Source organism: Onthophagus taurus, chromosome 7 (assembly GCF_036711975.1).
Source record: "Onthophagus taurus isolate NC chromosome 7, IU_Otau_3.0, whole genome shotgun sequence".
Classification (NCBI taxonomy): Eukaryota; Metazoa; Arthropoda; class Insecta; order Coleoptera; family Scarabaeidae; genus Onthophagus; species Onthophagus taurus.
The window spans coordinates 18,126,467-18,140,286 of NC_091972.1; the positions used below are offsets into that span (position 1 = coordinate 18,126,467).

General features: G+C 31.3%; 2 protein-coding genes and 1 long non-coding RNA gene across 4 annotated transcripts in view; 2 read left to right on the forward strand and 1 right to left on the reverse strand.

The window, feature by feature from the left end:
- Positions 1-778: 778 nt before the first annotated feature.
- On the reverse strand, positions 779-1,276 carry LOC139430762 (uncharacterized). Its single transcript, XR_011641144.1, has 2 exons — positions 1,209-1,276; positions 779-1,160 (listed from the first exon to the last, which is right to left on the reverse strand). It is a non-coding gene; the product is annotated as an uncharacterized lncRNA (long non-coding RNA).
- A 6,163-nt stretch (positions 1,277-7,439) lies between these two features.
- On the forward strand, positions 7,440-8,186 carry LOC111416630 (keratin-associated protein 19-9b-like). Its single transcript, XM_023048694.2, has 2 exons — positions 7,440-7,695; positions 7,750-8,186. The coding sequence occupies exons 1-2, from the start codon at positions 7,687-7,689 to the stop codon at positions 8,059-8,061; spliced, it is 321 nt and encodes a 106-aa protein (XP_022904462.2). The 5' UTR covers positions 7,440-7,686; the 3' UTR covers positions 8,062-8,186.
- A 513-nt stretch (positions 8,187-8,699) lies between these two features.
- The window catches only part of LOC111416631 (short spindle 3), a 54,108-nt gene continuing 48,987 nt past the window's right edge, over positions 8,700-13,820 (forward strand). The window contains exons 1-4 of one of the 2 annotated variants that reach the window (XM_023048695.2): positions 8,700-9,041; positions 9,106-9,293; positions 9,948-13,327; positions 13,383-13,515. In XM_023048695.2, the coding sequence (XP_022904463.1) occupies positions 8,948-9,041; positions 9,106-9,293; positions 9,948-13,327; positions 13,383-13,515 (3,795 nt within the window). In that variant the 5' untranslated portion in view covers positions 8,700-8,947. The remainder of the gene's footprint in view (positions 9,042-9,105; positions 9,294-9,947; positions 13,328-13,382; positions 13,516-13,820) is intronic. The other variant, XM_023048696.2, reaches the window with a different exon arrangement.

Below are 13,820 nucleotides of genomic sequence, written 5' to 3' on the forward strand. Positions count from 1 at the left end.
CCATCTCCATACCACGTGTCAAGACCATCCCCATCCATGATAACCTCATCCACGATGACCCCATCCGCTGTATGGCTGTATCTTCGTCTAACCAATCCACCCCATCCTCCCCATACCAAAGCAGATTCTGCAGTTTCCAACTTTTCACTTTGGTGGTTTCCATTGTAGCCTGTGTTGCTTACTATTTATTGCCATCTTTGCTAATAGAAGAAAGAGACTAAACACGATTTGGAAAAAGCGAAAGAGCATTGGTAATGAGAAAGGAAATTTGAAAGATTCTGCAAAGGAAAGACTATGACTAGACGTATGTCTGGTAACTGGACATATGATGTCTAAAAAGAGACTAATTGTAGAAGAAGAAGAATGAACAGAACTTGAAAAAGAAGAAAGAGATCGGACGGAAAAAAAAGGGGGCTGGAAAGAGACTAATAATGAAAGTAAGAAACTGGTCAGAGACTAGCAGAAAGTAAAGAGATTGATAAGAGACTAGTAAAAAAAAATGATGCCGAACAGGCAGAAATGGTAATGGAAAGATTAAAATTAGACATAGAAGAAAATGGCTGGAACTAAACAGAGTCTGAATAGAAAGAAGGAGGTTGCAGAAATAGAGATTTAAAGGAAAGAAAGAGATTAAAAGGAGAAGAAAGAAGCTGGTTAGAAAGGAGAAAGTCCAAAGGAAAGCTGTAAAGAGACTGCTACTAGAAAATGGAGAATGAATAGATCTTGAAAAGGAAAGAAAGGAGACTGGAACGAGACTGGTAATAAAAGATAGAGCATCTTCATCTACATTCTTAAATCTTTTATTATTTCATTACGTATAAAACAAAAAATGTGAAAAAATTATAAGAAAAGGTGTAATTTTATCACCATCTCCATACTACGTGTCGAGGATATCCCCATCCATGATAACCCCATCCACGATGACCCCATCCACCATGTCCCCATCCACCGTATCTTCGTCTATACCCACCCCACCCCAATCCTCCCCATAACAAAGCAGATTCCGCAGTATCCAATTTTTCCTCATCATCAGAATCGTTCGTTTGTTTTATTTGAACATTTTCAGAACTATTTGGATGTTTATCGAAGCGAGTTTCATCCCGTTGAAATGACCAAGTTATAGAGGTCAACGCCAAAATTACTATGGATAATAATAGCACCTAAAAAAAAATTATTAAATATTGGTGAAAAATATGGTTTATTATTACCTTCATGTTCTTTTGAATATTAACGTTGATTGAAGAAGAATAATAGTGGAAAATGAATAAGTTCGATTATTTATAGTAAACTTGAAGTAGTATTAGTTAATAAAAATAAATTATTTCCTAGAACTATTTTCTTGTTGTAAGTACGTCATTGGTGTTAAAATCATAATGGAATTTACGAGAAAATGACACATACTATAATATAAGGAAATACCGGGAGATTTCTTTAAATGAGTTATACTTTGTTTACTGAATCGGGTTTGATTTAAAATAGATGTTTTGGTGTTAATTTTATTAAAATGAATTTGAGTTATAATCAACTAATTTAACTGCACAAAGTTAAATTAGATGTGATTTAATTTATAAGAATCATCGTGTATATATTCAGTAAAGTTATGCTAAAATTTATAGGATTTTTATTACCCAATAATTAAACCGTTTTACAACCACAATATTTCTTGTAACACACCTAAAGTATCAAGATGATTTGAATGGGATATAAATAAATAATAAAAAATATGTTTTTCTTTCTATTAATGTATTTAACAACTCTAAATTAGTTAATATTTAATTATTTATTGATTGATGGAGGAATTATTTTCACCAGCCATATCGATTCCATCCACCGCGGTGACCCCATCCGCCATATCCCCGTCCATATCCACCCCATCCACCATATCCTCTTCTGTAACCACCCCATCCTCCCCATCCACCCCATCCAAATTTACCAAATCCAGCTGTTTCTGCCGTTTCTAATTGGTCCCCAGCTAAGTCAATCGATTTTGATTCCGAATTTTCAAGATTTTCTGATAGAATTTTATGATTTGGAAATGAACAAACAACCGAAATCAATATTAACACCATGATGGATAACAAAAATAACTAAAAAATTAAAAAAGAAAGATTATAAGATAAACATAACTTGACCAAACAGATTTTTTACCTTCATTTTTTATTCCCAACAAGAAAACTGAGTTGTTGCCAAAGTCGTAAAATTGAACAATTGTTACTAAAAACGAAACGGATTTCAATATTTATAGTAAACCAGAAGTGGTAAAGTCGGTTTATTCTACTTTTGTCTTTGTTTCTTTTTTACTTGTTAATTTATTTCCGATTTAGCATAATTGCTACCTTAAAGACTAATTTTTTTCTACGAAACGCATTATAACAGAATTCCTAATCTTTTTATGAATAAAAATCACATCGTCTTTTATTATAACTTTTATTATTTAATTATTTTATACTTCTTCACGTAAATAGATTTATATCTATTTCTTTTTATAGATCGTAAAAATGATATCTAGAAAAGTTACACATCAATTTCAAGAAGAAATCTTTATGATTTCGTTGTTTATTTTATTTAATAAAAAACATCAAATAAGATTGCATATTATTTAAATCATTAAATACTTTTTTATTGCAAGATAAACAAATATCCTTGAATATCCTCTCAATGACTCGGGTCATAACAAATAATTATTAAATTTGACGCAAATTGTTTACCTTTTTATGACATGATATTGACCTAATCCACAAATCATTCAATTTAACCTTGATTGGTTTTGTTATTCTTTTTTATTTTTAATTTAAATTTCATAAAAAATGGGTTTGGTTGTTTACAAAATTTCTTTTTTGTTATTTGAGATTTGAACTTGGAAAATTCCGCGATGTTTAATTTTTAGAAGTGTTTATCAAGATTTCAAAAAATTATTTAATATTATTTTAATGACTTTTTAAAAAATTCCTGATTGTATTATAGATTTTAAAGTAATTTAGAGTTTGTGGGAAAATCAATTAAAAAGAATTCCGCAAACTTCGATTGCTCTCTTAATTTAAACATTTTCACCGCATTCGGATAACCCGTTGAAGTCTTCCTACAGAAATGGGGCTCCTTTTCATTAAGAGTATTTTTTTTTACTAAATGAAGTTATATTGAAAAGTTTTTGATATTATTACAAAAAATTTTAACCCATCTTGGCGCTATACATTTTCTGGTTGAAATTTTTTGATGACTCTAACAGAAGAGACTAATAATAGGTCAAAATAGACAACTAGTGGTGGAACGGATATCCGGCAACTATCCGGTATCCGGCCTATCCGGCTATTTTTTAAAATCCGGATAGCGGATAGTTACCAAATATCCGGTCAAAGCCTGTCTCTTTTTAGCCATCATACGTCTAGTCTTTCCTTTGATGAATCTTTTATATTTCCTTTCTCATTAAGAACGCTCTTTCTTTTTTTTCCAAGTCCTGTTTAATTTCTTTCTTTTATTATCAATTCTATATTGTATACCGATAAAGAGTAGTAAGCAACATAGGCTACAATGGAAACCAACAAAGTGAAAAGTTGGAAACTGTAATCTACTTTAATCGCCCATTAAATTTTCTGATTGATCTTGTTTTGTCCCCAGTTTGGAATTAAAGTCATTTGTCAAATGTGTAGTTAGCACACTGTCCTTGCAGGGCCATATCAATATCATCATAGAATTGGTCAAGTTCTTCTTCTGAACGTGATGTAGGAGCGTATAACCTTGTGTCCCTATAACCTTGAGATTGCATTTGGAATTTAGTTTGTCAAAATCAGGGCTGATTGCTTTAATGACTAATATATCTGATACGTGTTTCTTATGAAATATAAATCCTACTCTTCCTTCCAATACATCCTCGTATTGATAAATTGAAATAGGTGTCCTGACTTTCAGAAGAGATCCGCGATGTACCTCTTCTTTCATTTCTAGTAATTTTTGATCCCATAGTAGAGTTCTAGTATTATAGGAAGCTATCTATAAGTTGTGTTGTGGTCTAAATAACAAATTTTTTCTTCCTCCAGATCTAATAAGACTATCCTTTGTAGATCCTTTGTAGATTTGCCCATTTCCTTTATTTTCAAAATTCGCCATTTGTGGGGTATTTGGCCGTATTGTTCCACATTGGTCATGCAGGTTGGAAGAAGGTAAGGGATATTGAAAAGGAAATTGCAGATTTCGATAGGAAAGCTAAGGATTTATCAAAGTAATAGATGAGTATCTACCCGCTACCTTAGCATTAGATAGATAAAATTTGTTTTTATTATGATTTGATGCATCAGATAAAACCGTTACAAATGCTGCATTTAGTTTACTTAACAGTAATTTTTAAATACTGATTTAATAATAGCCTCACATTTTGTTCTGACACATGAAACTTGAGCATTGAAGTTTTTCAATAATTTAGTTGTACAATCCATACACAAAAACTTTGATTGTGAATTGTAGTAGAAAATGCAAATGTTCCCTGCATTGTAGTTAATTGTTTTTATCTTTAGAATAATTAGAAGTTTCAAAAAAATTGTTACTTTGCTATTGGAAGCTGATGCATCTAATGATTGCTTATGTGTGTTGGTGTTCACGTGATTCGTTATAACTGGTCTGGCACCAACTGCAATACAAAATTCTTCTCTGCAAATATTGCAGAAAACAATGGTGTATTTAATTGATTACGGTGGTTTTCCGAATAGTAACGTCACATGAAAAAATAACACAATATGAGTATGAAAAAGTGTTAATAAAAGTGTCCTCTTTCCAATGAACCAACCCGTTTTGAAAAATAACTTAGTTTTTGAGAAAACAATATTTGAAGTTTTGATAAAATTTTCGATGTTGCAATCCTTGTGGAAATATCGCCAATTATTAATTAAAGTATCCTCGTTTTAGAGTTGTCAAAAAAGTTCATTTTGTATCTTGGATCCAAATAAGTTGACATATCTTATCAACTTTCTTATTAATTTTGATTCAAATATAGCAATAATGTGGCAATAGGGTATCACTTCAGAAATGCACCAGAAATTATAACCATAATATCCGGATAGATATGCCGAATATCCGGTATCCGGCTTTTCGCATAATCACTATCCGTTCCATCACTAATGTGTACTATATGTTGGACGGTGGGCATTCGGGTTGCTCTTATTTTTTGTATTATTCTAGAGGTTCCTGGTTAAACGAGGCTTTGATTTAAGGCTGGTAGAAAACTTCGATTCTTTGGCCGTTTTTCCACCAGAGAATGCTTGCGGAGATCAAACCGTTGAAGATTCTGGAGAGGAGGATGCAACAAACCTAAATAATTTGCCTGGACCACAACTTTAAGCTCCAGTTGAAATAAATTTCTTCAGACGACGAAATTCCTCTTTCAGTCTTGAGAGTAAAGAAAGCAAGAGTAGAAAAAATACGAAAAATGGAAAAGTTATAAATGGACGGATAACGACGTGGAGCCTAATAACATAATTTTTAATGGCCAAGTTGATGAAAATGACAGCCATATAAGCTCTTTGGAGCTATTTTCACTTTTCTTTGATGTGAAATAGTGGATCTAATAGTAATCGAAAGTAATCGTAATAAAAGCATTCATAGATGTACTACTACTCAGTGGATACATGCAAGCACCAAGAAGGAGTATGAAAGAGACAGTCAAAATGTGTTGGTGTCTGAAGCAATAAGTCGAAATAATTTTGAATATTATGTCCCATTTTCATCTTGCAGATACTACTAAAATAGAAGCAAGAGAGAAATTCGCAAAGATTAGGCCTTTATTCCAACATCTACATAAAAATTTTTTAGAAAGTAGTATTTGCGAGGAGATGAATTGCGTTGCTGAACTCATGATACTAAAAAGAATTGCCACCACACTGCTATTACAGAATAAAAAATAGAAGCATTCCTCAAGAGGACATACGTCACGCAATGAAGGTATATATATTCGATTTGATCACAAGGACCACTACATCATACCTCAAGATAAGCAAACTAGATGCATTCATTGTCATCAGAAGACCATCACTAGATGATTGAAGTGTGAAAAGGGCCTACACGTGAAGTGCTTCCTTTCGTATCATACACAAACTAACAATTAGGTTTGTTACTCCTTAAATGACCAGCGTACTATATATAGTACGGCTTGAACTTTGTATTTTTCAAAATAAATTCAACATCTACTCATAAACAACCACCAAATTTGTATGGGCATATTTGAGTTCAACTTGTAGTAAATACAGATTCATAAATGTTTGTCATACTTATCGCAGCATTTTAGATGCAAATGCATATTGCATTTTTTACAAATAAATGGACTATGCACATGGCATATTTTACAACGACGTCTCATTTTGATATTTGACTGAATATGATTTTTCTGTTTTGCACTTGGAAATGATAAATGTGACGTTCGTGATGAAGTAGGTGCAGAATCGGCATAATCCATTGACAAATCTTCAGCCAACAGAAGATCTCTGCAATAGCACTTCTAAATATTAACTGATCCATTACTGGAGCCTTTTCATAGTTTTAAATTAGTATATGTTATTTCCATGCGTTGTCACGAAGATATATTTTTTTGCTTTTCATATCATCATAATATATCTTCTATCAGTTTCAAATGGTAAAACAGAAGAAAAGTTAGATAGTACAGTTACATTGACATTATCTTTTGGCAAAGACTAGAGGGCAAAGAAAAGAAGAGAAAAAAAACGTAAAACTCATTCTAACGAAAATTTATAAGCTCTATTTATTATTGAAAATAAGAACAAAAATGATGATTTCTTGGTAAAATGTAAGATTTGTAGTGGACGATCTTCTATAGCAAAACATATTGAAACAATGAAACACAAATCACATCTAAATGCAAAAGGTTGATATCCAAATTATGGAAATGTTTTAAAGCTGGGGAATTTGAATCAAATTGTAAAAACTTAATTATGGAAGGAACTTTGCTATACTAACAAAATAATAAAAAAGTTTGTTGATACTGAATGTTCTTGTAAAAAAACTAAATTTTGCTAAATTTAAAGCGTATTGCAAAGAAATGTTATTCTAAGAATGAAATCATAAAGAAATTACATCGAATTAAATCAAACAAGACATTTGTTTAAAAATGTGCCCAATCAATCCTTATAAACATTTATTATTAATATTATAACTGAGATATGATACTATATAACAGTGGTGTCCATAACGTCGATCGCGAAGCCATTTTGAGTCGATCGCCAACAAAATTTGAATCTGAAATATCTATATCTGGACCTCAGAGCCAAAAAAAGGAAGGTTAGTTTTAAAATATAAAAAAAGATTTTAAACCCTTCGGTCGATTTAAGACATTTATATAAAAAGTCGATCTTGATCAAACATTAGTGGACACCACTGCTATATAATAATTGTAAACAAAATAAATTTCAATAACACTTTTCAATGTAACTTTTAATTTCAATATCAACGGTAGTTGAACACCTAAACCTTTGATCGTCGATGATTTACTGTTGTTTGTCTATCACCATACGACAAGTTTTTCTTTATAAAAATTCCGTTTTTCAAATTACACCTTAATTTAATTTAACATGTAGAAGGGCACGTTTTACTATAAATACAAAACAAAACTCCATACGAAATCATAACAACTTGTATCAGTATCAAACTACTCTTGACAAATATACAAATAATAACAAAATATTCATCATGTTAAAGGTAAAAAATATAAAATATTATAAAAAAAAAATCTTTATCATCAATTATTTTTAGATTTTCCTTTGCACCACCTTATTTTTTGCCATTGCTTGGTCATATCCAGCTGAGCAAATATCTAAAAGAGATGATTATGGTGGATTGGGAGGATTAGGCGGATTAGGAGGATATTATGGTGGTTTAGGAGGAGGATATTATGGAGAATTTTTAGGAGGAAGTTACTTGGGTTATGGAGGTTATGGGGGATATGGTGGATATGGTGGATTAGGAGGATTAGGTGGATATGGAACTGGAATGGGAGGAGGTGGTTATGGAAGAAGAAGTCCTAATTATGGTGGAAATCGCAGAACTGGTGGATATTGGTGGTAAATAAATAAAAATGTTTATCAACTTTTTTGTTGGGGAATTCAATACACTTTATATATGCTATTAAAAATACTGCCTATTAACAGACATTTTATTAAACTAATAAAAACTTTTAAATTATAAAAAAATTTTAATTTTTTTTGAACAACACTACTCAATAACCTTCAATTAAATAAATTGCTGCTGTTATTTATTACAATATAACGTAACAAATTTAAATACAAACGATTACATTTAATTGAGTATAATTACTACTACCACGTCCATAAATTTGTTTATATAAGTTTAAACATTGTTATATTTATTATAGGCAACCCAAATGACATCAATTATTAAAAGAAACTATAAAAATTTATTTTTTAATATTAATTAATGTGTGCCTAAACAACAACAATTAACACACATAATCAATAAAAACATTAATTTATTCTAAATTCTTACTATTTTCATTTCAACAATTAATGTTTAAAAAACCTAATTCTTAAATATAAAATCATCCAAATGTTTTAATTCTCTTACAGTGATTAAAATGTAATTAAAACGTCGATTGTAGTAATAAACTTATTTTCTGAGAATTATTAAAATAAATTTAACTATGCAACTTAATTTCGCTATGAATGTTCAAAAAATCTAATCATTAAACGTCAACGTCAAAAATCAACACGGTTTTTTTGTACAACTGTCAAAACAAGCAAAACTTAACCAACACACAAATAGACCATAAAAAATTGCGCTCAAAGCATGTGTTTTTCGACGTGTCAGCGTTCGTTCGATTTCCTTTCGTAAAGGATCCGAAAAAGAACGCCGATTCCTTGTCGAAGGTCGTCGCCGGAAAATTTTATTAACCTTCGTCGAGTCATAAAGAAAAATAGTAAGGTAAGTATTCGTCATGGAAGAAGTGAAGCTTTTAGTCCAAGAGGAAGGTCGAGAGGCAAGGAACCTTTTAGCCTTTAACATTACCGTAGGTGATAATTTGAGAAATGGTAAGATTTATTTTTTTGAGTTTGACAGATGGTTTTTGATGGGTTGTTTTTGTTTCTAATTAAGGTAAAGTTTCTCGAAAACCACCTTGTTTTCCAAGAATAAGTGAGGGGAGGAGATCTGGAAAGGCTACCTCGAGGACTTTGTTGGGAAGAACTGGAGCTAGGATTCGATCGGCTTCCACCGGGAGGGATAAAAAATCGGAGTTGAGAGCAAGATATTGGGCCTTGTTATTTGAAAATCTTCAAAGATCTGTAAGATTAAATCTAAATTCTTTTTTAAAAAAATAATGACAATTAAGAAAAATATCTTGTCACTTTGACATTTAATTTGTCAAAAAAATTTTTTTATTTAGTGCTTTAACAATTCAAAGCTTTTATTTATTATTGATAAGTAACGTTAATATGAACTATTTTGATATAACATAAGTTATTTTTGTTAATTTTTGATTTATTTGTTATGAGCTGTCATTTAAGGAACTAATAATTAATACCAACTTAAACAAAATGAATTAAATTTAATTTAATCTGAGTAATTTTTAATGATTTCTTTTTTTAATTTTAGGTTGTTGAAATTTAAAAACTATTTTGATATAACATAAGTTATTTTTGTTAATTTTTGATTTATTTGTTATGAGCTGTCACTTAAGGAACTAATAATTAATACCAACCTAAACAAAATGAATTAAATTTAATTTAATCTGAGTAATTTTTAATGATTTCTTTTTTTAATTTTAGGTTGTTGAAATTTATAAACTATTTTGATATAACATAAGTTATTTTTGTTAATTTTTGATTTGTTTGTTATGAGCTGTCATTTAAGGAACTAATAATTAATACCAACTTAAACAAAATTAACTATGTTTAATTTAATCTGAGTAATTTTTAATGATTTCTTTTTAATTTCAGGTTGTTGAAATTTATAACACAGTGGAAACCCATGAAAGTTTAACTGAATGTCAAGAAGTAATTTTAGTTCTTGAAAATTATTTAAGAGACTTTAATGGATTAGCTGAATGGTTTAGATTAAAATGGGAGTATGAAAATACACCACTTCCTCAACGTCCAACATCTTTAGCTTGGGATATTTGCAAAACTAATTTGACTAAAACATCAAAATCAGGGAAATCAACTCCAGTTGGATCTGGAAGAGCCAGTCCAAATGTTACTGGGAAAATAAGTCCTAAACCGGCATCCTTGAAAAATCAAATTCAAGCAGGAAAAGAAAATACAGAAAATTTAGATAATTCAACTGTAAACAGTAAAGAAATTAAAAATATTTTAAATGAATCAGTTGTTTTAGAAAATGAAATTGAAAAAGATTCATCAAACATAACCTCAACTACATCAGAAATAAAATCTGAGGAAATAAAAGTGGTTGTAATTGATGAAGTAAAACATGTTGATTCTCCAAGTGAAGATCAAAGAACTTATGACATATTTCGGAAGGTTGGGGTACAAAGTGCTGAAAAAGGAACAAGTACAGAGGATGATTTCCCTAAATTACCCCCAACAAAACGTTTTAATGTCGTTAAAGTGAGTCAAGAATGTCAAACAGAGGAGGAAAGAAAGGTTTCACCCACAAAATCAAAATTGGATACAAAATTAGAATCGAAATCGATTAAATCAACGCCAATAACTCCAAGACCAGCTTATTCCACCGCTTTAAGTCGAAGTGTTTCTGTTAAGGCTGTTAAAGTGGCTAAAACAGAAACAATTTCAAAGTCGTCATCGACCCCAATTGTCCAACAACAGAGAATTAATAAACCAAAAGCACTTTCATCGCGTACTTTACCTCATAATAACGTTGAAAATCCTCAATTATCAAGAAGTAAAACTATTGGAGATATTAAGCAAAGTGTTAATAAACCAGGATCAAGGCCAATGTTTAGATTGAGTACACGGCCGGATCCGATTGTTGCTAAAAATGCAATAAATAATATAAAATTACCAGAAAAAAAAAGTGTGCGAAGTTCAAATTTGGTTAAAAATAATCAGTCTACTTCGGCGTTATCTTCAAAAGTGAATAAAACGAATGATTTTGGAAGCTCAGTTGAAACTTTAGTAAATCAAAATATAAAAGATGTTAATTTAACTGAAACTAGCAATAGTATAACAAGTTCTGTAGAAACTTTAAGTAACGAAAATAATAAAAAAGAAAATTTAACAACTGATGGTTGGCTAACAGTTCGAAGATCAAGATTCAGAAATAATAATAATGGAAAAGGTGGTAATCGAAAATCTGATACTGTTTTATCTTGGGCAACAAGATTTCATCAGATTACCGCCACAGCGAGTCTGCCAGCTTTAGCTTTATTACCAGAAAATAATAATATAGAAAACATAACTTCAAAAATCTCGTCACCAAGAGAAAAAAATCAAGAAAAAGAAGAAATTTCAAAAGAAACTGTTAAAAAGCGACCTCAAATGCTTCGATCCCATACAACTTTAAGCAAAGTAACAATTCCCAAAAATGATTTAACACCCAGAAAAATGCCCGAAAAAAGCAAAACAAATTTAAATTTAAAAAAATCGACGGAGCGCGAAAAGTTTGAAAATAAACGTAAAAAAAGTATGGAATTAGTCGATTCTGAAACCGACGATGAAACCAAAATGAAAGAAAAAGATTCCGATTTCGATTTAGTTTGCGAAGAAGAGCATCGCAAGAAAGCCAAACAATTAACCGAAGAAGAAGAGCGTTTAAACAAAGAAATCGAAAAATTACAAGGATTAGAAATTGAGGTTGATACAGAAACCGATGGAACCGAAACCGAAACAGATTGCGAATTACAAGAGTCATCCCAAATTAATGCGTCAATCGACGACGATGATATATCTTTGGAAACTCGATATGAGCCAATGCTAGCAGAAATGTCTTGGGGTGAAAGAGTTGATATTTTAGAAACGTTAAAAGCTTTAGTTGCAAGACATCCCGGAAGAGCGCTCGAATTACACCAAAAATTATCAAATCCATCTCGAAAAATTTCATTATCAGAAACAATAAGAAGATATCAAGCAAAGCAAATGAAGGCACAACAACGAAGGCAAGATCTCCAACAAGAAAAAGCCAATAAACTTCAAACTTTATTAGCTAGAGTTCAAGATGTAAAAGCTGCAAAATTACAATTAATCGAGGAAAAACGCAAAAGAATGGAAATCCGATTACAACGCGCCGCACAAAACAGAAATCGCCATCTTAAAGGAATCGTTAGAAAGGCTCATAACGAAGAGGAAAAATTAAAAGAAATCGCTTTTATCAACGAATTAGAAGCGCAAAATAAACGACACGACTTTATGGTTTCTTGGCGTGAACAACGCGGGAGGATTCAAGTAATTCACGAAGATCGGAAAAAAAGAAAAGTTGAGAAAGCACTCAAAGAAGCCGCAGTCGAAGAACGGAGGAAAGCTTTAGAAAAGGAAAGATTAGAAAAATTAGATAGGATGCAATCCGAAAGGAAACAAAGGGATGAAAGAATTGGGCAACAACAACAACAAAGAGAACGAGAACGACAGGAATTAGCGCGAGAAAAAGCTAGGGATCGCGAAGAACGACTCTCCGCATTACATGCCCAACAACTAGCTTCAACCCAAGAACTTCAAAAACGAATTGTTCAAAAACAAGAAGAATCTGCGAGAAGGCACGAAGAAAATATGGAACAAATTCGACAAAGAGCATTGGAATTATCAATTCATCGATGTTACACTGAAGATAATCAAGCCCCTAATATCACTCCTTATACAACGCCTAAAATATGTACAACTTGTAACGTTTTTATTAAATCCGAAGTTTATTTGATGAGTCATCTTCGCGGGCGATTACATCAAGAATTAATTAAACAAAACAACCAAAACATTTTAACCGAACAAGAATTAGAAGAATACAATCTTAAAAATATAGTTGATGCTCCCGTCGATAAAGAAGATCCCAAAGAAACAGCTGCGAAAGAACGGGGGAAAACCCATCGAAAACGATGTAAGAAAATCCGGCAAAGAATGGCTTTAAAAGGGGCTGAATTCGAAACGGCTTATAAAAAGAAAGATATTGATTGTGCCAATAAAAAAAATTATAATCGTAATATAAACACAATATCCAGTATTACCAATCAAGCCCCTCAAGGTTGGTCGGCAGCGACATCTAGTCAATTAGATCGAATTTTGAATGAATTATCTCGATTATTAACGAAAGGTGGAAATGATGATCTCTTAGTATTCCAAAATGTGAATGGATTCGGTGTTTTGGGCAAATTATTTCAGTTGAGTCAAGATGCTCATTCCCCGATTGCAATAAAGTAAGTGAAAAATACAAAAATGTTACGGTTTGTTTAAGGACTTTATTGGTTTCAGAAGTTTAGTGATTGCGTGCAATTTATGGCAGCTGGCCTGTAAAAATAGCGATGCGGGGGTTAAAAATTCAGAATATGTTGTGTTGTCCAATCGATTAACTCCTGCTTTGGATCTTTTACATACAAAGCTTAAGGTAAGTTTCTTTTTGATTTTAATAACTGTGTTTTGTTTATTAAATTTTTAAATATAACATCCAAAAAATGTTTTTTTGGTATAATAGGTTATAATTTTGTTCATATAGATATAAATGGTGGTTGGTGAATGTGATATAGTGCACCTAAACTATTTGAAAACACTTTACAAATATTATTTGTGTATATGTGATCTGTTTTAAACATACAGTCTGTTTTCCTAAGACACTTATTGTAACTGTAGGTACTGAAACATGCTAAGTTTGAAGGTTTTGGTTTAATTTGAAGGTTTAAGTCGATTTTTGTT